Source organism: Salvelinus alpinus, chromosome 29 (genome assembly GCF_045679555.1).
Source record: "Salvelinus alpinus chromosome 29, SLU_Salpinus.1, whole genome shotgun sequence".
Lineage (NCBI taxonomy): Eukaryota > Metazoa > Chordata > Actinopteri > Salmoniformes > Salmonidae > Salvelinus > Salvelinus alpinus.
Window position 1 is genome coordinate 19,845,117 of NC_092114.1, and position 23,083 is coordinate 19,868,199.

At 43.1% G+C, this 23,083-nt stretch overlaps 1 protein-coding gene across 1 annotated transcript in view; it reads left to right on the forward strand.

Moving 5' to 3' along the window:
* Nucleotides 1–23,083, forward strand: part of LOC139559243 (voltage-gated delayed rectifier potassium channel KCNH8-like) — a 127,379-nt gene that overhangs the window by 97,986 nt on the left and 6,310 nt on the right. Inside the window, exons 11-15 of the mRNA XM_071375047.1 lie at nucleotides 8,758–8,972; nucleotides 13,420–13,458; nucleotides 15,159–15,454; nucleotides 15,735–15,850; nucleotides 23,000–23,079. Of these exons, the coding sequence (XP_071231148.1) occupies nucleotides 8,758–8,972; nucleotides 13,420–13,458; nucleotides 15,159–15,454; nucleotides 15,735–15,850; nucleotides 23,000–23,079 (746 nt within the window). The remainder of the gene's footprint in view (nucleotides 1–8,757; nucleotides 8,973–13,419; nucleotides 13,459–15,158; nucleotides 15,455–15,734; nucleotides 15,851–22,999; nucleotides 23,080–23,083) is intronic.

The following is a 23,083-nucleotide window of genomic DNA, read 5'->3' on the forward strand; positions in this document are numbered from 1 at the left end:
TTTTCCACAGAAATACGAAATAACATAAATTGTTCCTACTTTTGCTGAGCTTGCATCAGAATCTTGTACAAGGAGTCCTTTGTCCAGAATAAATCGTTGTTTGGTTTTAGAATGTCCTTCTCTCCTGTCGAATTAGCAACCTTAGCTAGCCATGTGGCGCGAACATGCCCATCTTCTCCTGACGCAAAGAAAGGAAAATTCCAAAAGTCGCAATAAACGTTGAATAAACTGATACAACTCGGTTGAAAAAAACGACTTTATGATGTTTTTATCACATCTATCAAATAAAATCAGAGCCGGAGACATCCACCGTGTATACCGAACGCTTTTCAGAAGCCTATGTTGATGTCCTTCCCGCGCCTAGGTAGAGAAAGGAAATTCTGGTCACGTCATTCCAAGAGCTCTTGTTCGACCTCAGATCAAGCTAGACACCCCATTCCACCTTCCACTGCCTGTTGACATCTAGTGGAAGGCGTATGCAGTGCATGCAAATCCATAAATATTAAGCAATTGAATAGGCAGGCCCTGGAACAGAGCATCGTTTTCAGACTTGTCACTTCCTGTCTGGAAGTTTGCTGCCAAATGAGTTCTGTTTTACTCACAGATATAATTCAAACAGTTTTAGAAACTTGAGAGTGTTTTCTATCCAATAGTAATAATAATATGCATATTGTACGATCTAGAATAGAGTACGAGGCAGTTTAATTTGGGCACGATTTTTTCCAAAGTGGAAACAGCGCCCCCATATTGACAAGAAGTTAACATGCATGAAACCAAGGCTTTTACTGTTACAGAAGGCAACAAATGAGAGCGCCTGGGGAATGGAAGTGGAGCTAGGCACTGCAGGGCCTGGATTAACCTCTACATTACCAGAGGAACAGAGAAGGAGTAGGATAAGGGTACGGCTAAAGGCTATACGAACTGGTCGTCTAGTACGTTCAGAACAGAGAGTAAAAGGAGCAGGTTTCTGGGAGCGATAGAATAGATTCAAGACATCATGTACAGACAAAGGTGTCACGCCCTTACCGTAGAGAGCTTTTTATGTCTCTATTTTGGTTTGGTCAGGGTGTGATTTGGGTGGGCATTCTATGTTAATTTTCTATGTTTTGTATTTCTCTGTGTTTGGCCGGGTGTGGTTCTCAATCAGAGGCAGCTGTCTATCGTTGTCTCTGATTGAGAACCATACTTAGGTAGCTTTTTGACACATGGTTTTTGTGGGTTGTTTTCTGTTTTGTGTTTCTGCACCTGACAGGACTGTTTCGGTTTCGTTCATTCACTTTGTTATTTTGTTATTTAGTGTTCAGTTGAAATAAAAAGCATGAACACTTACCACGTTGCGCTTTGGTCCGATTCCTGTTCTTCAGACGACAAAAACCGTTACACAAAGGTATGGTAGGATGTGAATACAGTGGAGGTAAACCTAGGCATTGTGAGTGATGATGAGAGAGATATTGTATCTAGAAACATCATTTAAACCAGGTGACATCACCGCATGTGTGGGAGGTGGAACTAAAGGGTTAGCTAAGGCATATTGAGCAGGGCAGAGGCTCTACAGTGAAATAAGACAATAATCACTAACCAGAACAGCAATGGACAAGGCATATTGACATTAGGGATAGGTATGCGTAGCCGAGTGATCATAGGAGTCCAGTGAGTAGTTAGGCTGGCTGGAGACACGGCGATTCAGACAGCTAGCGGGCCGGGGCTAGCAAGCTAGCAGAAGGGCCTTAGAGGGACGTCGCGATGGAAGAAGTCTGTTATAGCCTCCTCGTGCTGTTACGTCGGTAGTCCAGTCGGGATGGATTAGTAGGGTTCCGTGTAGTAAAGGTGTCCAGTCCAATTGGCAAAATAGTTATAGTGGCCCAAGAAATTGGCCGATGGACCTATTCAGCTAACAGTTCGATATGCTCTAGGCAGCTAGCAGGCTAGCAGATGAGGGGACGTTGCGATGTAGTAGCCAGTTGAAGGACCCCCTCGGGCAGTAGCTAGTTAGCTGGCTAGCTTCTGTTGGGGTTCCAGTTCAGAAGTAAAGAAAAATACTATAGAAAAAGCAGATCCGCACCACATTGGGTGAGGCGGGTTGCAGGAGAGTATTTTGAAGTTGAGGTTTAGAAAAATATAAAAAACATATGCGAAGAAAAAATATATAAAAATATATATACAAGGGACACGACAAGACGGCGACAAAGACGTCTGACTGCATTAGTAATTTTGCTTTGAAAGTTGATAAACTTGTAAACTCCCTTTTGAGAAAATGGCCTTTGGATGTTTTGGTACTACTATTGGAGAGCCCTTCTTTATCTACACCCATTCAGCATCGTTCACACCCTCTTAAGCTTTAGCCCCACCCATCTCTTTAAGGGTTAATCCGAATGTACTAACAACAGCAGTCAAGCACCCAAGCTAACTTGCTAGCTACTTCCAGACATCTAAGTGAGAGAGAACAGCTCACTGAACATTTACTCGCCCTAACAGAGTTGGTTAGGCAGTTATGTTATCCAGACCATTGGTGACTGCAACTGTGCTGTCAGATTGTCCATTAGTAAATTCAGAGCGTTTCAAGTTCAGGGCGCACACTGGACGCTCTGGCCAATGAGTAGGGTTGATCCGAACGTTCTGACCTCACAACGGCAATCAAGCACCCAAGCTAACTGGCTAACATTGGCTAGCTTGCTAGCTACTTCCAGAAACATAATGAGAGAACACCCCACTCTGACCATTTTACTTACCCTAGCAGCTCTGCTGCTGGCAAAAATAATTTATTACGCTTTTTTGCCGACGTTTACTGACACCGGCCATATTCAAATTCATCAGTTATTCTGCGCTCTCTGGCACACTCAGATGAGAGTGCTCTGAAATCGAAGTAGATTGCCAGACTGAATTATGAATGCACCCGAAATGGTTACTTGCATAGTGAAGTCTTTTGTTAAGACCTGTAGCTAGCTAGCTAGGTAAACAATGAAGCATAATCCCAACTCATGACGTTACTACCCTGCATGAATCTGCAGGTAATTAACCAACCAGGTTCAATGTTAGCTAGCTAACATTAGGCTATAGCTAGCTAAGCAAATGGCTCTTTCTGTCAAAATTAGAAACGTGTAATATCTGAATGTAGCTAGCTAGACTATCTTACCCGTATACATCATTCATGGTTGGATGCGTCTCCTGTCGGATGCCATGGTTGCCCTCAGTTTGAAGATGTAATTTGTAGACAGGTGTTTTCTCCATCTCTTTATCTATCATACTCAAATTCAACTGATTTCAAAAACCAGAAATTGGAGAACAAAACTTATGCAGTTGTAATACAGAATAGATTTTTGAAGAGCAGCATTAGACAGGATTACCTAGACATACTAACCAGCTCAAATAGACAGAAGCGTGCTATATGGCAGAGCAATCCAAACTCATCCCTCGGCATGTCCAGCCCACTCATTATCTCAGCCAATCATGGCTAGCGGGAAGGTTGCTGCCTTTTTTTCCTTTGGCTAAACAAACTTGGCTCGTACTTTAACAATTTTATTCATATTTGCAGATTGCATACAAGTTTGTTATTAAGGCACATGAAAGTTTTTATGTTAGAGAAGGCATTTCTGCCAAAAAAGCATTTTAATAACAGCTCTCCTATGAAGTGGTAACCCGAGACATACGCCTAGTTTCCTGAAACCGGTCACAAATGTGGAAAAGTTTCCTGAAACCGGTCACAAATGTGGAAAAAGGGAAGGGATCTGAATACTTTCCGAATACACTTTATCTATTGAACTAACCAACTATGGAACTAACCTACTATCAAACTAACCAACTATCGAACTAACTACCAAACTAACCAACTATCGAACTAACCAACTGTCGAATTAACTATCAAACTATCGAACTAACCAACTAACTATCGAACTAACCAACTAACTATCGAACTAACCAACTATCAAACTAACTAATCAACTGTCGAACTAACTAACCAACCAACTGTCAAACTAACCAACTGTCGAACTAACCAACCAACTATCTATCGAACTAACCAACTATCGAACTAACCAACTATCCATGTAACTAACTATCAAACTAACCAACTATCAAACTAACCAACTAACCAACTGTCGAACTAGCCAACTAACCAACTGTTGAACTAACCAACTATTGAACTAACCAACTGTCGAACTAACCAACTGTCGAACTAACCAACTGTCAAACTAACTAACCAACTGTCGAACTAACCAACCAACTGTGGAACTAACCAACCAACTGTCAAACTAACCAACTAACTGTCGAACTAACCAACTAACCAACTATCTATCGAACTAACCAACTATCAAACTAACCAACTAACTGTCGAACTAACAAACTATCCAACTATCGAACAAACCAACTATCTATGTAACTAACTATTGAACTAACCAACTATCTATCGAACTAACCAACTATCGAACTAACCAACCAACTGTCGAACTAACCAACTGTCAAACTAACCAACCGTCAAACTAACCAACCAACTGTTGAACTAACTGACTATCTATCTATCGAACTAACCAACTATTGAACTAACCAACTATCTATCTATCGAACTAACCAACTATCGAACTAACCAACTTTCGAACTAACCAACTAACCAACTATCGAACTAACCAACCAACTGTTGAACTAACCAACTGTCAAACTAACCACCAACTATCGAACTAACCAACCAACTGTAGAACTAACCAACAGTCAACCTAACCAACCAACTGTCGAACTAACCAACTATCTATCGAAATAACCAACTACCGAATTAACCAACTAACTGTCGAACTAACTAACTGTTGAAATAACTAACTATATATCCAACTAACCAACTAACTATGTAACTAACTAACCAACTAACCAACTATCCAACAAACCAACCAACTGTCAAACTAACCAACTATCTATCGAACTATCCAACTATTGAACTAACCAACTAACCAACTATTGAACTAACCAACTAACCAACTATCTATCGAACCAACCAACTATCGAACTAACCAACTAACTGTCGAACTAACCAACTATCCAACTATCCAACTAAACGACTATCTATGTAACTAACTATCGAACTAAACAACTATCAAACTAACCAACTAACCAACTGTCTAACTAACCAACCAATTGTAGAACTAGCCAACTATCGAACTAACCAACTAACCAACTAACTGTCAAACTAACCAACTATCCAACTATCGAACTAACCAACTATCTATGTAACCAACTATCGAACGAACCAACTAACCAACTGTCGAACTAACCAACTAACTATCGAACTAACTAACCAACTATTGAACTAACGAACTGTTAAACTAACCACATTTCGAACTAACCAACTGTCAAACTAACAAACTGTCGAACTAACTAACCAACTGTCGAACTAACCAACCAACTGTTGAACTAACCAACCAACTGTTGAACTAACCAACCAACTGTTGAACTAGATCAACTAACCAACTATCTATGTAACTAACTATCAATCTAACCAACTATCGAACTAACCAACTACCAACTGTCTAACTAACCAACCAACTGTCGAACTAACCAACTGTCGGACTAACTAACTGTCGAACTAACCAACTGTCGAACTAACCAACTGTCGAACTAACCAACAACTGTCAAACTAACCAACTAACTGTCGAACTAACCAACTATCCAACTAACCAACTATCCAACAAACCAACTATCTATGTAACTAACTATCGAACTAATCAACTATCCAACTAACCAACTGTCGAACTAACCAACTGTCGAGCTAACCAACTAACTGTCTAACAAACCAACTAACTGTCAAACTAACCTACTGTCGAACCAACCAACTATCCAACTATCGAACTAACCAACTATCTATCGAACTAACCAACTATCGAACTAACCAACTTTCGAACTAACCAAGTAACTATTGAACTAACCAACTAACCAACTATCTATGTAACTTACTATCGAACTAACCAACTATCTATGTAACTTACTATCGAACTAACCAACTATCTATCTAATTATCTATGTGGAAAAAGGGAAGGGATCTGAATACTTTCTGAATACACTGTATCTATTGAACTAACCAACTATGGAACTAACCTACTATCGAACTAACTACCAAACTAACCAACTAACCAACTATCTATCTAACCAACTATCGAACTAACTACCAAACTAACCAACTAACCAACTATCTATCTAACCAACTATCGAACTAACCAACTATCGAACTAACTAACCAAATAACCAACTATCTATCTATCCAACTATCTATCTAACCAACTAACTATCAAATAACCATCTATCGAATTAACCAACCAACTGTCAAACTAACCTACTGTCGAACTAACCAACCAACTGTCAAACTAACCAACTGTCGAACTAACCAACCAACTGTCGAACTAACCAACCAACTGTCAAACTAACCAACTGTCAAACTAACCAACTGTCAAACTAACCAACTGTCAAACTAACCAACTGTCGAACTAACCAACCAACTGCCGAACTAACCAACCAACTGTCAAACTAACCAACTATCGAACTAACCAACCAACCAACTGTCGAACTAACCAACCAACTGCCGAACTAACCAACCAACTGTCAAACTAAACAAATATCGAACTAAATAGTTGGTTAACTACCCAACCATCCAACTGTCGAACTAACCAACCAACTGTCGAACTAACCAACCAACTATCTATCGAAATAACCAACTATCGAACTAACCAACTAACTGTCGAACTAACCAACTAACCAACTGTCGAACTAACTAACCAACTATTGAACTAACCAACTCTCGATCTAACCAACTGTCGTACTAACCAACCAACTGTCGAACTAACCAACCAACTGTCGAACTAACCAACTAACTGTCGAACTAATCAGCCAACTGTCGAACTAACCAACCAACTATCTATCGAAATAACCAACTAACTGTTGAACTAACTTACTATCCAACTGTCGAACTAACCAACTAACTATTGAACTAACTAACCAACTATTGAACTAACCAACTATTGAACTAACCAACTGTGGAACTAACCAACCAATTGTGGAACTAACCAACCAACTGTGGAACTAATCAACTAACTGTCGAACTAACCAACCAACTGTCGAACTAACCAACCAACTATCTATCGAAATAACCAACTATCGAACTAACCAACTAACTGTCGAACTAACCAACTATCCAACTGTCGAACTAAACAACTAACTATTGAACTAACCAACTGTCAAACTAACCTACCAACTGTCGAACTAACCAACCAACTGTCGAACTAACCAACTATCTATCAAACTAACCAACTGTTGAACTAACCAACTATCGAACTAACCAACTTTCGAACTAACCAACTAACCAACTATCGAACTAACCAACTATCTATGTAACTAACTCTGTCGAACTGACCAACTATCTGTCGAACTAACCAACTAGCTGTCGAACTAACAAACTAACCAACTATCTATCAAACTAACCAACCAACTACCCAACTGTCGAACCAACCAACTATCCAACTATCCAACTAACCAACTATCTATCGAACTAACCAACTAACCAACTATCGAACTAACCAACTTTCGAACTAACCAACTAACCAACTATCGAACTAACCAACTATCTATGTAACTTACTATCGAACTAACCAACTATCTATCTAATTATCTATCGAACTACCCAACTATCGAACTAACTAACTATCTATCAGTGGTGGAAAAATAACTAAATTGTCATACTTGAGTAAAGGTAAAGATACCTTAATAGAAAATTACTCAAAAGTAAACATCACCCAGTAAAATACTACTTGAGTAAAAGTCTAAAAGTGGTATGTTTTAAAAAAATACTTAAGTATCAAAAGTAAATGGAATTGCTAAAATGTACTAAAGTATCAAAAGTAACAGTATAAATCCTTAAATCCAAACTCCTTATTTTCCTTATATTAAGCAAACTATTTGTTTATTTTTTTATTGACGGATAGCCAGGGGCACACTCCAACACTCAGACATAATCTACAAATGAAGCATTTATGTTTAGTGAGTCTGCCAGATCAGATGCAATAGGGATGACTAGGGATATTCTCTTGATAAGTGTGTGAATTGGACAATTTTCCTGTCAAAATACATTTAATTTTGGGTGTCAGGGAAAATATATGGAGTAAAAAATAAAATAAAAAATTTGGAATGTAGTGAAGTAAAAATAAAAATAGCCAAAAATATAAATAGTAAAGTATAGTACAGATACCCCCCAAAAGTACTTTACACCACTGCTATCTTTCTAACACGTACTTTTGGTCTTGTAGTGTATTTAGTTCAGTTAGCAGGCACTCTTATCACACCATAGGGCTATCAGTCTTCTGACACCAATGCAGGGTGAAAGGGGGCCACAAAATAGTAATTGAAGAAAATTTAATACATATTTCAAACACATGTAACAGAAATACTGCCCATTTCTGCCAACCCCCAACCCCCCCAAAAAAGAGATCCTAATCAAATCTAATCAGACATCCAACACAGTACACACAAGAAAATGAGGGCAGAGTAAACAGAAAGATAGTGTCACTTTATGACATGAAACATATGATATGTTGTATTCTAACTATGATCTATGACTGATCAGATTCTGTTTTGTGTTTTTAACTTATGGCCATGTATTAAGAACATTCCATGACACAGAAGTACAGCCCTAGAAATTACATGGTAGGGGGCTTTGTTTATTCTAGAAATTATATTTCTATGTTTAGAACTCTCTGTCTGAAACCTCCACCACTCCCTCTCCCTCCCCAGGTAAGGGTGACCTGATCGGGGCCAACATGTCTATAGATGACCGGGTGATAAAGACCAATGCAGATGTGAAGGCCCTAACCTACTGTGACCTGCAGTGTATCAACCTGAGTGGTCTGTATGAGGTACTGGACCTCTACCCAGAGTACACCAGCCGCTTTGTCCAAGACATCCAGCTGGACCTCACATACAACCTGAGGGAGGGACACGAGTGCCATGTGAGTGACGTAAAACACCCACACAGTTACACATGGAAGCAGGCACGCACACACACACACACTAAGACCATGCTCAACAAGCTGTATAGGGCCATAAGAAAACAAGAAAATGCTCATCCGGAGGCGGCGCTCCTAATGGCCAGTGACTTTACTGCAGGAAAACTGAAATCCGTTTGAACTCATTTCTACCAGCATGTCACCTGTGCAAGTAGAGGGGGAAAAACTCTTCATCACCTTTTACTCCACATACAGAGACACAAAGCTCTTCCTCGCCCTCCCTTTGGCAAATCTGACAATAACTCTTTCCTCCTGATTCCTGCTTACAAGCAAAAACTCAAACAGGAAGTACCAGTGACGCGCTCAATAAGGAAGTGGTCCGATGAAGTGGATGCTAAACTACAGGATTATTTCACTAGCACAGACTGGAATATGTTCCGGGATTCATCCGATGGCATTGAGGAGTACACCACATCAGTCACCAGCATCATTATTAAGTGCATTGACGACATCGTCCCCACAGTGACCGTAAGTACATATCCCAACCAGAAGCCATGGATTACAGGCAACATTCGCACTGAGCTAAAAGCTAGAGCTGCCGCTTTCAAGGAGCGGGACTCTAATCCGGACGCTTATAAGAAATCCCGCTACGCCCTCCGACGAACCATCAAACAGGCAAAATGTCCATACAGGACCAAGATCGAATCCTACTACACTGGCTCTGACGCTTGTCGGATGTGGCAGGGCTTGTAAACTATCACGGATTACAAAGGGAAACCCAGTCGCGAGCTGTCCAGTGATGTGAGCCTACAAGATGGGCTAAATACCCTCTATTGGTCGAGAGCTTCAAGTTCCTCAGTGTCCACATCGCTAAGGAATTATCATGGTCCACACACAGCAACACCGTCGTGAAGAGGGCACAACAATGCCTCTTCCCCCTCAGGAGGCTGAAAAGATTCGGCATGGGCCCTCAGATCCTCAAGACATTCTACAGCTGCACCATTGAGAGCATCTTGACTTGCTGCATCACCGCTTGGTATGGCATCTGCTTGGCATCCAACCGCAAGGCGCTTCAGAGGGTAGTGTGTACGGCCCAGTACATCACAGGTGCCGAGCTCCCCGCCATCCAGGACCTCTATACCAGCCGGTGTCAGAGGAAGGCCCTCAGAATTGGCAAAGTCACCCAAGTCACAGATTGTTCTCTCTGCTACCACATGGCAAGCAGTACTAATGCACTAAGTCTGGAACCAACCGGACCCTAAACAGCTTCTACACCCAAGCCATAAGACTTCTAAATAGTTAGTTAAATTGTTAACGAATAGCTACCCGGACCTTCTGCATTGACCCATTTTGCACTGACTCTTTTGACTCATCACATACGCTGCTGCTACTGTTTATTATCTATCATGTTGACTAGTCATTTTATCCCTACCTATATGTAAATATCTAACTCAATTTCCTCGTACCCATGCACATCGACTCGGTACTGGTCCACTGTGGATATAGCCAAGTTATCGTTATTCATTGTGTATTTATTCCTTGTGCTATTATTTTTCTATTATTTCTATTTTTTCTCTGTGCACATGCGCACAAGCACGCACGCACACACACACACACACACACACACACACACACACACACACACACACACACACACACACACACACACACACACACACACACACACACACACACACACACACACACACACACACACACACACACACACATTACTCTCAGTGACAACAGTACTGCCATGACACTAGAACCACATAAGTCATGTTTACTGGTATATTATATTTTATTATATTTAATGCAAAATTAATACCACTTAACAATATTTGTATTCTAGTCCTGTTGTCACTACTATTAAACATTGTTTCATTTCACAGTAAGAGTCGAGGTAGTGTGAGCACATAGAGAGAGGCAGAGAGAGTGGAGAGAGGTAGAGTGAGGATATATATAGAGAGAGAGTGAGTGAGGATATAGAGAGAGAGAGAGTGAGTGAGGATGTATATATAGAGAGAGAGTGAGTGAAGATATAGAGAGAGCCAGAGAGAGTGAAGAGAGGTAGAGTGAGGATATAGAGAGAGAAGAGAGGTAGAGGGAGGATATATATATAGAGAGAGTGAGTGACGATATATAGAGAGCGAGAGTGAGTGAGGATGTATATATAGAGAGAGAGTGAGTGAAGATATAGAGAGAGAGTGAGTGAGGATATAGAGAGAGAGTGAGTGAGGATATAGAGAGAGCCAGAGAGAGTGAAGAGAGGTAGAGTGAGGATATAGAGAGAGAAGAGAGGTAGAGGGAGGATATATATATAGAGAGTGTGAGTGAGGATATAGAGAGAGCCAGAGAGAGAGAAGATGAAGTGCAGGAATAGCCTGTGCTGCTGCTGTAATTACAGTCAGGTGTGTCTCCTCCTGCTGCCCAAATAACACTGTCCCACTTTCAAACACACACACACACACACACACACATTATTTCCTTCTGTCCTCATGGGGACCTAAAATTCATTTCCATTCAATATCCTACTTTACCTAAACCTAACCCTTACCCTTACCATAACCCTAACCCTAACCCTAACCCTAACCCTAACCCTAACCCTAATCCAAACCCTAAACCTAAATCCTAACCCTAAACTTAACCACTAACCCCTTACCCTAACCCTAATTGTAAACCTAACCCCTAAGATTAAAATAGCCTTTGTCAAATTCTCCTTGTTTTACTATCCTTGGGTGGACTTTTGGGGATTTTAGGTCCCCACAAGGATAGAAGAACCAACACTCATACACACCCTCAGACACTGCTGCAGGGCAACATGTGAAGCTAAAGTATTAAGAGCGGCAGCCCAAAATAAGGACAGAGTGTCAGAGCTGCTAGGAGTACTGGGTGGATGGAGTCAAGCGCAGAGAGCAGGTTTCAAGAACGTGGATTTATTTTCCAATACACAGGGAAAACGATCATGCCCTAAAACACATGGGCGCATGAAAAGACGAGTCCAAAAACACCGGACTAAACTGTTCCGAGAAAATAACAAAATCCACATTACAAATCCAACACCAACATAACAGAATACAAGCCCGCACAACAGCCAGCGGGCTACCTGCCCTTAAATAGCCTACCCACCAAACTAAACTCAAAACAGGTGCACCCAATCAGCCCAAACTAACAGAAACAAAAAGAAAAGAATCGATGGCAGCTAGTAGGCCGGTGACGACGACCGCCGAGCGCCGCCCGAACAGGAAGAGGCACCATCCTCGGCGGGATTCGTGACACAGAGACTTGGGGGAAGGTTAGAAGAGGGGTTATCTCAGAAGAGATTTCGTGTAACAACATTATGTCATACACAGTTTTAAGTGGTGTAAAGTACTTAAGTAAAAATACTTTAAAGTACTACTTAAATCGTTTTTGGGGGTATCTGTACTTTACTTTACTATTTACATTTTTTTACAACTTTTACTTTTACTTCACTACATTCCTAAAGAAAATAATGTACTTTTTACTCCATACATTTTCCCTGACACCCAAAAGTACTTTTTACATTTTAAATGCATAGCAGGACAGAAAATGGTCAAATTCACATACTTATCAAAAGAACATCCCTGGTCATCCCTAATGCGTCTGATCTGGCAGACTCACTAAACACAAATGCTTTGTTAGTAAAAACAAAAAAGTATCTTACCTTATTTTCAATGATGGCCTAGGAACAGTGGGTTAACTGCCTTGTTCAGGGGCAGAGCGACCCATTTTTACCTTGTCAGCTCAGGGATTCGATCTTGCAACCTTCCGGCTACTAGTTCAACGCTCTAACCACTAGGCTCCCTGCCGCCCCAAATTATGTTTGAATGTTGAAGTGTGCCACTGGCTATCCATACATTTAAAAAATAAGAAAATTGCGCTGCCTGGTTTGCTAAATATAAGGAATTTTAAATTATTTGTACTTTTTACTTTTGGAACCTAAGTATATTTTAGCAATTACATGTACTTTTGATACTAGTATATTTAAAACCAAATACTTTTAGACTTTTACTCAAGTACTATTTTACTGGGTGACTTTCACTTTTACTTGAGCCATTTTCTATTAAGGTACCTTAGAGTGTTGGGCCAGTAACCGAAAGGTTGCTGGATGGAATCCCTGAGCTGACAAGGTAAAAATCTGTCGTTCTGCCCCTGGGCAACTGTTCCCCGGGCGCCGAAGACGTGGATGTCAATTATGGCAGCCCCCCGCACCTCTCTGATTCAGAGGGGGGTTTCAGTTGAATGCATTCAGTTGTACAACTGACTAGGTATCCCCCTTTCCCTTTCCTTTACTTTTACTTAAGCATAACAATTGGTTACTTTTTCTACCACTAACAGTTTCTGAGAGGAAGGATAACATCTTGGTTGGGCTGTGCTAATAATATAGACATGTTGAATTCACTCCCTTTTCTCTTCCATCTTTTTACAGGTCATATCCAGATTGTCCACCAAACCATTGGACACACAGGTACTGGCTCAGCAGACGCTGGGGGCGGCAGGTAGCCTAGTGGTTAGAGCGTTGGGCCAGTAACTGCAGAGTTACTGGTTCGATTACCCGAGCCGACAAGGTGAAAAACCTGTCTGTGCCCTTGAAGAAAGCACAAAACCCCTAGCTTGTTCCAGGGGTGCCCTACTACTATGGCTGACCCTGTAAAACAACACATTTCACTGCTACGTTGGCTGACCCTGTAAAACAACACATTTCACTGCACCTGTTGTGCCACGTTGGCTGACCCTGTAAAACAACACATTTCACTGCACCTATCCAGTGTATGTGACAATTATAACTATGATATTGAAACAATGCCCAATATATCCAATAACAGTTCTCAAACATTCCTATAACAATGTTGGGTCTATCTTATGTAAAACAAAGAAAATAGGATTGAACGGAGACTTTATAGAGTCAGCGGTTCTAGAAATTATCCTGGGGTTTTTGAATGGCCACCCAGAGCCCCTTTAAAAACTGTCCCAAAATGAATTAGTTTTAATGGTGATGGAGAGATGGGAGGAAGGGTTCGGAGGCAGAAAAAGGAGGGGAATGAGGGATGAGGTGATGGAGGGATATTAATTGGTGGGGGAAGTTTGAATTTAAGAGCTGATTTGATTGACGGACTGCCGGGGAAACTTTGGCGACTCGTTCAATTACACAGCAGAGCGGAGCACCATTCATTATTCACAAGAGGAAGTGATGGAATTAGGAGTAGAAATGTGGGAACAGTATTAGATCAGGTTATTAAACAGAGAGGGGTAGGGGGGCTGCAGTGTGTGAAGGAGGGTGTAGGGGGTAGTGTGTGTGTGCGAGTGTATGTGCGTACACAGAGCCAGTAATAATTTAGACATCAGCTGTTTCAATGAGCGTTTTGAATCTCATTCAGTAGTTGGATTCAGTAACCTCAACTGTGATTTACTTTTGACTAAGATAGAGAACATAGATCATCAATCAAAAGACATTTCATGCTATTTTCTGCTTATAAATTCCATGTTTTTTTTTACTCCATCAGCATCTCATATTGCATGTGATTAGCAGTCTAGATCTGACTCATTGGGTGTTCAAAGGTTATCAGAATCATTGAGGTCAGGTTCACGCTGTTCATTACAGCCAGGGTTGGGTAGGTTACTTTCTAAATGTAATCCGTTACAGTTACTAGTTACCTGAGCAGGTGCTTGAGTCAGCCTTGGCAGCACAGAACCCTGAGAGAACTTTAGTTGTTATGGAAATAGAACATTCTACTCTGAGGTGGACGTTTGGCTGACACACAGTACAATGGAATCCTGTACTGGTCTCAATGGTGTTGTCTGTTCCAGACAGTCATTTAGTTATAGGGCGGCGCACAATTGGCCCAGCGTCGTTCGGGTTAGGGTAGGGTTGGCCGGGGTAGGCCCTCATTGTAAATAAGAATTTGTTCTTAACTGACTTGCCTAGTTAAATAAAGGTTAAATAAAATAAACAGTTACAGCAACCTTCTGCTCTCTCAATTCCGTAGCACCCAGATTCATCAGTATAACTAGGTGTCCCCAAAATGGAGTTTATTGTGCGACTGCAAACAGAAGTGATGTTGCCTGTCTGTCTGGGAAATTAAATGAAGGCTAAGGGAATGATGTTTAAATTTCCAACAAATGCTCTCTGTCCTACATCCTCTTTCTTTCTCTCCTCGCTCTCTGCAGACAGAGGGGAGAGGCAACGGACGAGTGATCCAGTGCTATCCATCCATCATTGAGAACCAGGAGGAAGAGGAGGAGGAAGATGAGTTGGCATCTGTATCTCCGGAATTGGTGCGGAACAGCGTCCTGTACACCAGAGAGGTGTCTTCTGTGAAGTCTCCACCGGGTAGAGCCGGGATGGCGAGAGAGTTGCACAGCGGCAGAGAAGTAACACACCAGAGCACTAGGAAACTGAGGAAGAAGATCCAGATCCGCCAGAAAGCTCTCACCACGCTAGACCCTTCCAACATCAGCCCTAGGTAAGAGCTAATACTATTGCGCAATCTACTGACTCGTCAATTATTTTTGTCAGTTGTCTATCAGTCCACATGTCTAATCTGTCACTCTCTCTCCCTTCCCTTCTCCGTCTCTCTCCCTCTTTTCCTCTCTCCCTCTCCCTCCGCTTCTCTCTCTTTCTATTTCACTCTCTCTCTCTTTCTTCTCTCTTTTCTACCTCTCTCTTTCTCTCTTCTCTACCTCTCTCTCTTTCTCTCTGCTCTACCTCTCCCTCCCTCTCTGTCTCCCTCTCTCATTCTCCAGGGTTGTGGACGGTACAGAGGATACTGAAGGTACAGAGACCTCTCCACTGTTCTCCTTCTCTCCCAGTCGAGCCTGTCCAGTCAGCGGTCCAGGGAATGTACCTGCCACATTTACAGGTTCACACAACCACAACCCCCACCACCCCACCACCACAATCAAAACCACCACAACCACAGCCATCACCATGACCACAAACAGCACCCCAACCACAACCAGCACCACAGCCACAGTTACCTGTCCAACATTGTAATCGGTAACGTAACTTTTGGATTACCCAAACTCAGTAATTGCATTAAGAGGCACAGGTTAATAGCTGGCACAAAGTCATCAAATCAGATTTGAACGCTAACCTTAACCACACTGTTAACCCTAATGCCTAACCCAAACCTAAAATGAAGACCAAAAAGCTAATTTTTTACATTATAGCCAGTTTTGACTTTGCAGCTGTATTGTCCTCCCAATCAAAGGATCAGACAATGAATCTAGTACTGAATGCATTAGCTACACCTAGCTAGCACTGTAGTGCATACAATGCAGTGAGTAGTTGACTCAAAGAGAGAGAAAGACAATAGTTTAACAGTTTTTAACAAATTGAGAGAGAGAGAGATGCTGAGTTCTTCTGCAAGAAGATAGAATTTACAGTTGGATAAATGTAAACTATAATTTTTTCGCAAGGACTTATACAGGATACTAAGTTCAACATCAAAACCTTCAAACACAATTCTATACCTAAAACCTTACTTACCTGAATGGATTATCACTACCAAGGACTATCAATAAAAAACACTTCTAACAAACCAGAACCTGTAGAAGAAACACAGCAGAACCTGGAAATACCATCCAACACAACACTGAGTGAGTAATGTTCAGACTGAACCTACTTCTGAAGCCAAAAAGTAAAAGACAATAATCTCTAGGTAATTTTGTTATATAAAGCTTAATAAATAAGGCTACTAAGCTACCAAGCTGCTAGGGAAAGAAACTGACCTGGCTGCAACTTCAATTAACAATGAGGTGTGAAGTGAGAGGTGTGAAAACCATTGAGCCTAACAATGGCAGGAGAGTTTCACAGCCCCCCCCCCCACCCAAATGTTGAGGCCTTTTGAAGCCCCCATGGCTTATCCCTGTCCAGAGGTTATTACAATACAGTACCCCATGGATATTTAAAAAAACTACACGGAATAAGTACAAAAAAAAGCTTCTCAAGGACAATCCAGAGACACTATTTGCTGACTGCTACAAAGAGGGGAACGTAAGCAACTTAATTTTCTACACAGACCATCCCCTGGCATGGCACAGTGCTATAAGAGCACACTACCCCATGTCAAGAGAGAGGGTATTGGCCCAGGGTGGAAACTCAGAATACTAGACATTGAGGAAATTGAAATAACCTCTGTCAATGTCTACAAGTCTGGGACAGTAATGGTGCAGGGCATCCTCATGCAGTTCCAGCAGGACTTTTACAGGATCAAAGAGAGAGCACAGCAGATTAAGCTCTCCCTCTGTGACGACTCCCCAATCCTGAGTGAGTCTGATCACACCTCTTCAAACTGTCCTACAGACCAGGATAGTCAACCCCCCAGCACTGAACACACCCAGGTCCCACAACTGCACTGTTCCTCCATCATTGAAAGGGATAAATTCCCCCCCCCCCCCCCCCATCCACTAAACTACCAGGTGGGAAACACGTAAGCGACTCAGGGGGTATGCTAATTTGGTATAGAGCAGACCTAACCTACCCTTTTAAATGAGTCAAAACAGGAACATTTTACATCTGGCTAGAAATAAATAAGGAAATTATCTCAACAGAGAAAAATATCCTCGTGTGCTACCTATATCCCCCCAATAGAATCCCCATACTTTAACGATGACAGCTTCTCCATCCTAGAGGGGAGATCAACAATTTCCAGGCTCAGGGACATATACTGGTCTGTGGTGACCTAAATGCCAGAACTGGACAAGAACCTGACACCCTCAGCACACAGGGGGACAAACACCTACCTGGAGGTGACAGCATTCCCTCCCCCATATGCCCCCCATGTCATGTTCTGAGATTTTTGGATATAAATATGCACTTTATCGAACAAAACATACATGTATTGTGTAACATGAAGTCCTATGAGTGTCATCTGATGAAGATCATCAAAGGTTAGTGATTCATTTTATCTCTATTTCTGCTTTATGTGACTCCTCTCTTTGGCTGGAAAAAATGGCTGTGTTTTTCTGTGACTAGGTACTGACCTAACATAATCGTTTGGTGTGCTTTCGTCGTAAAGCCTTTTTGAAATCGGACACTGTGGTGGGATTAACAACAAGTTTATCTTTAAAATGGTGTGAAATACTTGTATGTTTGAGGAATTTTAATTATGAGATTTCTGTTGTTTGAATTTGGCGCCCTGCACTTTCACTGGCTGTTGTCAAATCGATCCCGTTAAAGGGGACCTTAGCCGATCTCAGCCACAAGAGGATAACAAAGCACAAACAGCAAAAACATGTACAAGATCAAATAAAATCTTAGAATCAACTGTTAAAGACTACCAGAACCCAGTGGATTCTCCAATTACATTGAATGAATACAGGACAACATACAAACCCTCCAACCCAAAAAGGCCTGTGGGGTTGATGGTATCCTAAATGAAATGATAACATATACAGACCACAAATTCCAATTGGCTGTACTTAATAAACCCCTTAACATCATCCTCAGCTCTGGCATATTCCCCAATATTTGTGACCAAGGGCTGATCACCCCAAACCACAAAAGTGGAGATAAATTTGACCCTAATAACTACCGCGGGATATGCGTCAACTCATTGATCATAGCTTTGCTGTTGAGAATGGCCTCAGAAGGCAGAACTGGCTCTCAAGAGAAGACAGGCTATGTGCACACTGCACACAAAATTAAGTGGAAACTGAGCTGCACTTCCTAACCTGCCAAATGTATGGCAATATTAGAGACACATATTTCCCTCAGATTACACAGACCTACAAAGGTCTGTGTAAAAAAACGAATCCAATTTTGATAAAGTCCCATATCTATTGGAGGGAGTAGCAGCGGTGCTATGAAAGCTAGAGAGGACATCACGCTTCACATTCTTGGACCCAGGGTGGTAGGAGACGGTGAAATTGAACCGAGTGAACAACAGAGCCTAATGAGCCTGCTTTGAGTTGAGGCGCTTGATGGTGAGGCGATACTCCAGATGTGGTCGGTCCACACTAGGAATAGATGTTCCACCCCTTCTAGCCAGTGTCTCCATTCCTCCGGCGCCATCTTGATCGCAAGAAGTTCCCGGTTACCAACGTCCTAGTTCCTCTCTGCGGGATTAAGACGATGGGAAAGGAAAGTGCAGGGATATATATTTTGGTCCTGGGCAGAACGCTGGGACGGCCCCCACTCCAATGTCTGAGGTGTCGACCTCCACCACGAACTGACGGGATGGGCCCGGATTAAGATGGAGGCTGTAGTGATGGGCCCGGTCAGCAGCTGGGGACCACGTAAACGGAACTTTGGGTGAGTTGAGTGCCGAGATGGGGGAAGCCAGGGTGCTGTAGCCCCGGATGAAGTGGGGGTAGAAATGAGCAAATCTCAGGAAACGTTGCAGCTGCTCTGGATGTGGATTGGGGCCACCAACACCACTCTCACCTTGTTCGGATCCATCTGAATGTTCTCGGCAGCGATGATGGATCCCAGAAAGGAGATAGTGGAGCAATGAAATTCACACTTCTCCGCCTTGACAAACAACTGGTTCTCCAGGAGGCACTGGAGGACTTGTCGGACATGGAGAACATGCTCCTGAACCGAACGGGAAAAGACAAGGATGTCATCAAGGTCGACAAACATGAACCGGTTCACGGAGCATGTCACGGAGCACATGTCACGGAGCACATCATTGACCAGAGCCTGGAACACTGGGGGAGCGTTGGTCAGTCCGATTGGCATAACCAGATACTCGTAGTGCCCGCTAGCTGTGTTAAAGGCTAACTTCCATTCGTCTCCTTCCCGTATCGGAACCAGATGGTAGGTGTTCCGAAGGTCCAACTTCAGGAATAGAGTCGCCCCCGGAGAGGCTTGAAAGAAAGAACAAAGAAGAACCCTGCGCCCGCAGGGGAGGAAGAAGGACAAATTAATTTTCCATGGTTTTGGTCTGGACCAGACATGGTATAAAGCCTCCCGGGAGGTGATGTAGTGCTATGGAGGAGGTCAATGGCGAAGTCATAGGGTCGATGCGGAGGAAGAGATGTGGCCCCGGCCTTGTTGAAAACCTCCTGATGCTCTGCGGGAACGGCAGAGAGATCCGAGGCTTTACCCAAGTCCACAGGAGGACGTCTAGGGCATGGGCTGTGCCGCCTTGAGGCAATGTATATGGCAGAACAGGCTCCAACCCAGGATAGAAGCCGTAGCCCTCTGGAGCCACAACAATCCCAAAACCATGGGTGCATAAGGAGATTCAATGAGCAGGAACCGCATGGACTCACTGTGATTCTCTGACACTCACAGGCTGATAGGAATCATACTGTGAGTGACCCTGCCAATAGAGCATCCATCCAATGCTCTGGCGTCCATGGGAACAGAGAGGAGTTGTGTGGAGATACCCAGATCCGACACCAGGGTAGTGTCCATTAAGCTCTCGTCGGCCCCAGAGTCCATGAGCACCCGGAGAGATTTAGACCGTTCACCCCACAACAGGATAGCATGGAGAGGAGTACGAGTAATGGGAGCTGGGAGACTCCCTCTATGGCCCACCAGTGTACTCGTACCTACAGATGAGCTGGGGGGTTTTATTGGACAGGTGGCTATGTAATGTCCTGAAGTTCCACAATGCAGACAGCTTTTAGAGCTTAGTCTGCGTAAATGTTCCTCAGGGGACAATCTAGCCCTGCCCAGTTGCATGGGCGCCGGACGAGGCAAGTCAACAGTCCTCAATGATTTCTGAGGGAACTCGGGTGACATTGGATTCTCTCGGGAATGCAGGTGTCGGGGATTTCCGGGGTTCTTCGGAGGAGGAGGAAAACCGTGGACAGATGCGTGTGCCCGGGGTCAGACCTCCTCTCCCTACTGTGTTTCCGTAGTCAACCATCGATCCTTATGGTCAACGCTATGAGAGAGTCAGGGTCCAAGGGCAGCTCCCATGCTGCGAGCTCGTCCTTAATTTCCTCCGATAATCCATGAAGGAGCGTGTTGAACAGGGATTCCGGGTTCCAGTTCCTCTATGCGAAAGTCTACCGTGTAGTCTGCCACACTAGGGGAGTCTTGACATGGTTGAAGTAGCTTCCGAGCCGCCGCTTTTCTAGACAATGGAGAGTCAAACACCCTCCTTACTTCTACCGCGAAATCCTCCAGCCTAAGGCAAACTGTGAATTGTTGCTCCCACGCCGCCTTAGCCCAGGCGAGTGCCCTCCCGGATTTCAGCATTATAAGATAAGCTATCTTTGAACGGTCCAATGGAAATGAAGAGGGCTGCAGCTCAAAAATGAGGGAGCACTGGGAGAGAAATGCCCGGCAGGTTCCAGGATCCCCAGCGTAGCGTTCCTGAGGATGTAAGCGGGGTTCTCTGGAAGCCGGGGTAGGATGGGGAAAGTCTGGGAGGTTTCCGTTGTGGCTTGCTGCCTAATAGATAGTCCGGGGAATTGTTCCAACAATGCACTGATGGCATGGTCATGGTGTTCCGGCATGGTCATGGTGTTCCGGCATGGTCATGGTGTTCCGGCATGGTCATGGTGTTCCGGCATGGTCATGGTGTTCCGGCATGGTCATGGTGTTCCGGCATGGTCATGGTGTTCCGCCAAGGTGTGGAATCCTTCCATAAGGTTATGTAGTAACTCCTCATGTCTTCCAGTGGTGGCTCCTTGTGAGGAGACAGTGTTGCAGAGCTGGCCCGAGTCTGCTGGGTCAGTCATGGCCAGTTTGTACTATCAGGACTCAGGATAAGACACAGATGCAGACACAGGAGGCGGATAGTACGATTCTCAGAATATTTATTATAACAAATAGCAGGCAAAGGGCAGGTCAAGGGTAGGCAGAGGTTCGTAATCCAAAGCAGAGTCAATCAGGGACAGAGCGGCAGGCGGGCTCATGGTCAGGACAGGCAGAAAGGTCAAAACCCGGGAAGACTAGAAAACAAAACTTCAGAACAGGAGACACGGGAAAAACGCTGGTAAGACCGGACATAACAAGACGAACTGACAACAGACAATCTATTACTCCGATTCTGTTGCAAAACATTTCTTAAATGGAAGCAAATGGGACTTAACAGGGAGGGACCTACCTGAATTTTTCCAATAGAAACTCTTGTTTTGCTCTGTTTTCCTCTTTTTGGTTATTAAACAGTAAATGGTTTCTGTAACGCATACATCCCTGGCAGCTTAAACTTCTTAAATTCAACCATTAATGGGTTAAAATACACAGCATATACATTTGTGAACAGCCATCCTGAACAACCACAATCCGTAAGGCACAAATAAATGAGAGAGCAGCAATGTGATTCACATCAATGTGGTATGTAGCCTAGATATCAATAATAAGTGATATCAGTATCGCCCGTAGGTTATGTACCATTTTTGTAATCCGTTACTCCCTAACCATGACTACAACAATCACCACAATTCCCACCACAACCATCACCGCCACAACCATCACCACAACCATCACAACCATCACCACAATCACCACCATTATCACAACCATCACCACAACCACAATCACAACCATCACAACCATCACCACCATCACCATCACCACCACAACCATCACCATCACCACAACCATCACCACAATCCCCACCACAACCATCACCGCCACAACCATCACCACAACCATCACCATCACCACAACCATCACCATCACCACAACCATCACCACCGCCACAACCATCACCACAACCACAACCATCACCACCACAACCACCATCACCACAACCATCACCACCACCACAACCATCACCACAACCACAATCACAACCATCACCACCACCACAACCATCACCACCACCACAACCACCACCACCACCACAACCATCACCACCACCACTACAGATCATGTTGTGGTCAAGTCATCAGGCTACATTGAACTGATTATCATAAACTGTATTATATGATGATTACATAACTACATAGTCCTTACCTAGAATGTAAACTTTAAACTGACATAAACCTGTTATTATTACCTACTATATACCAGTATATGAAGATATTGGGACTTGTAAGTAACACAGTAACTGCTTCAACAGTTTAGGATATTTTGTGACTGTTTCTGAATGGTGTTGCAGATATTCTCCAGATCAGCACGGCAGAGTCAGCAGCTAAAGCTGAGGAGACCTGGGGACAACTACGGCACCTAGACCAGGAGGTAC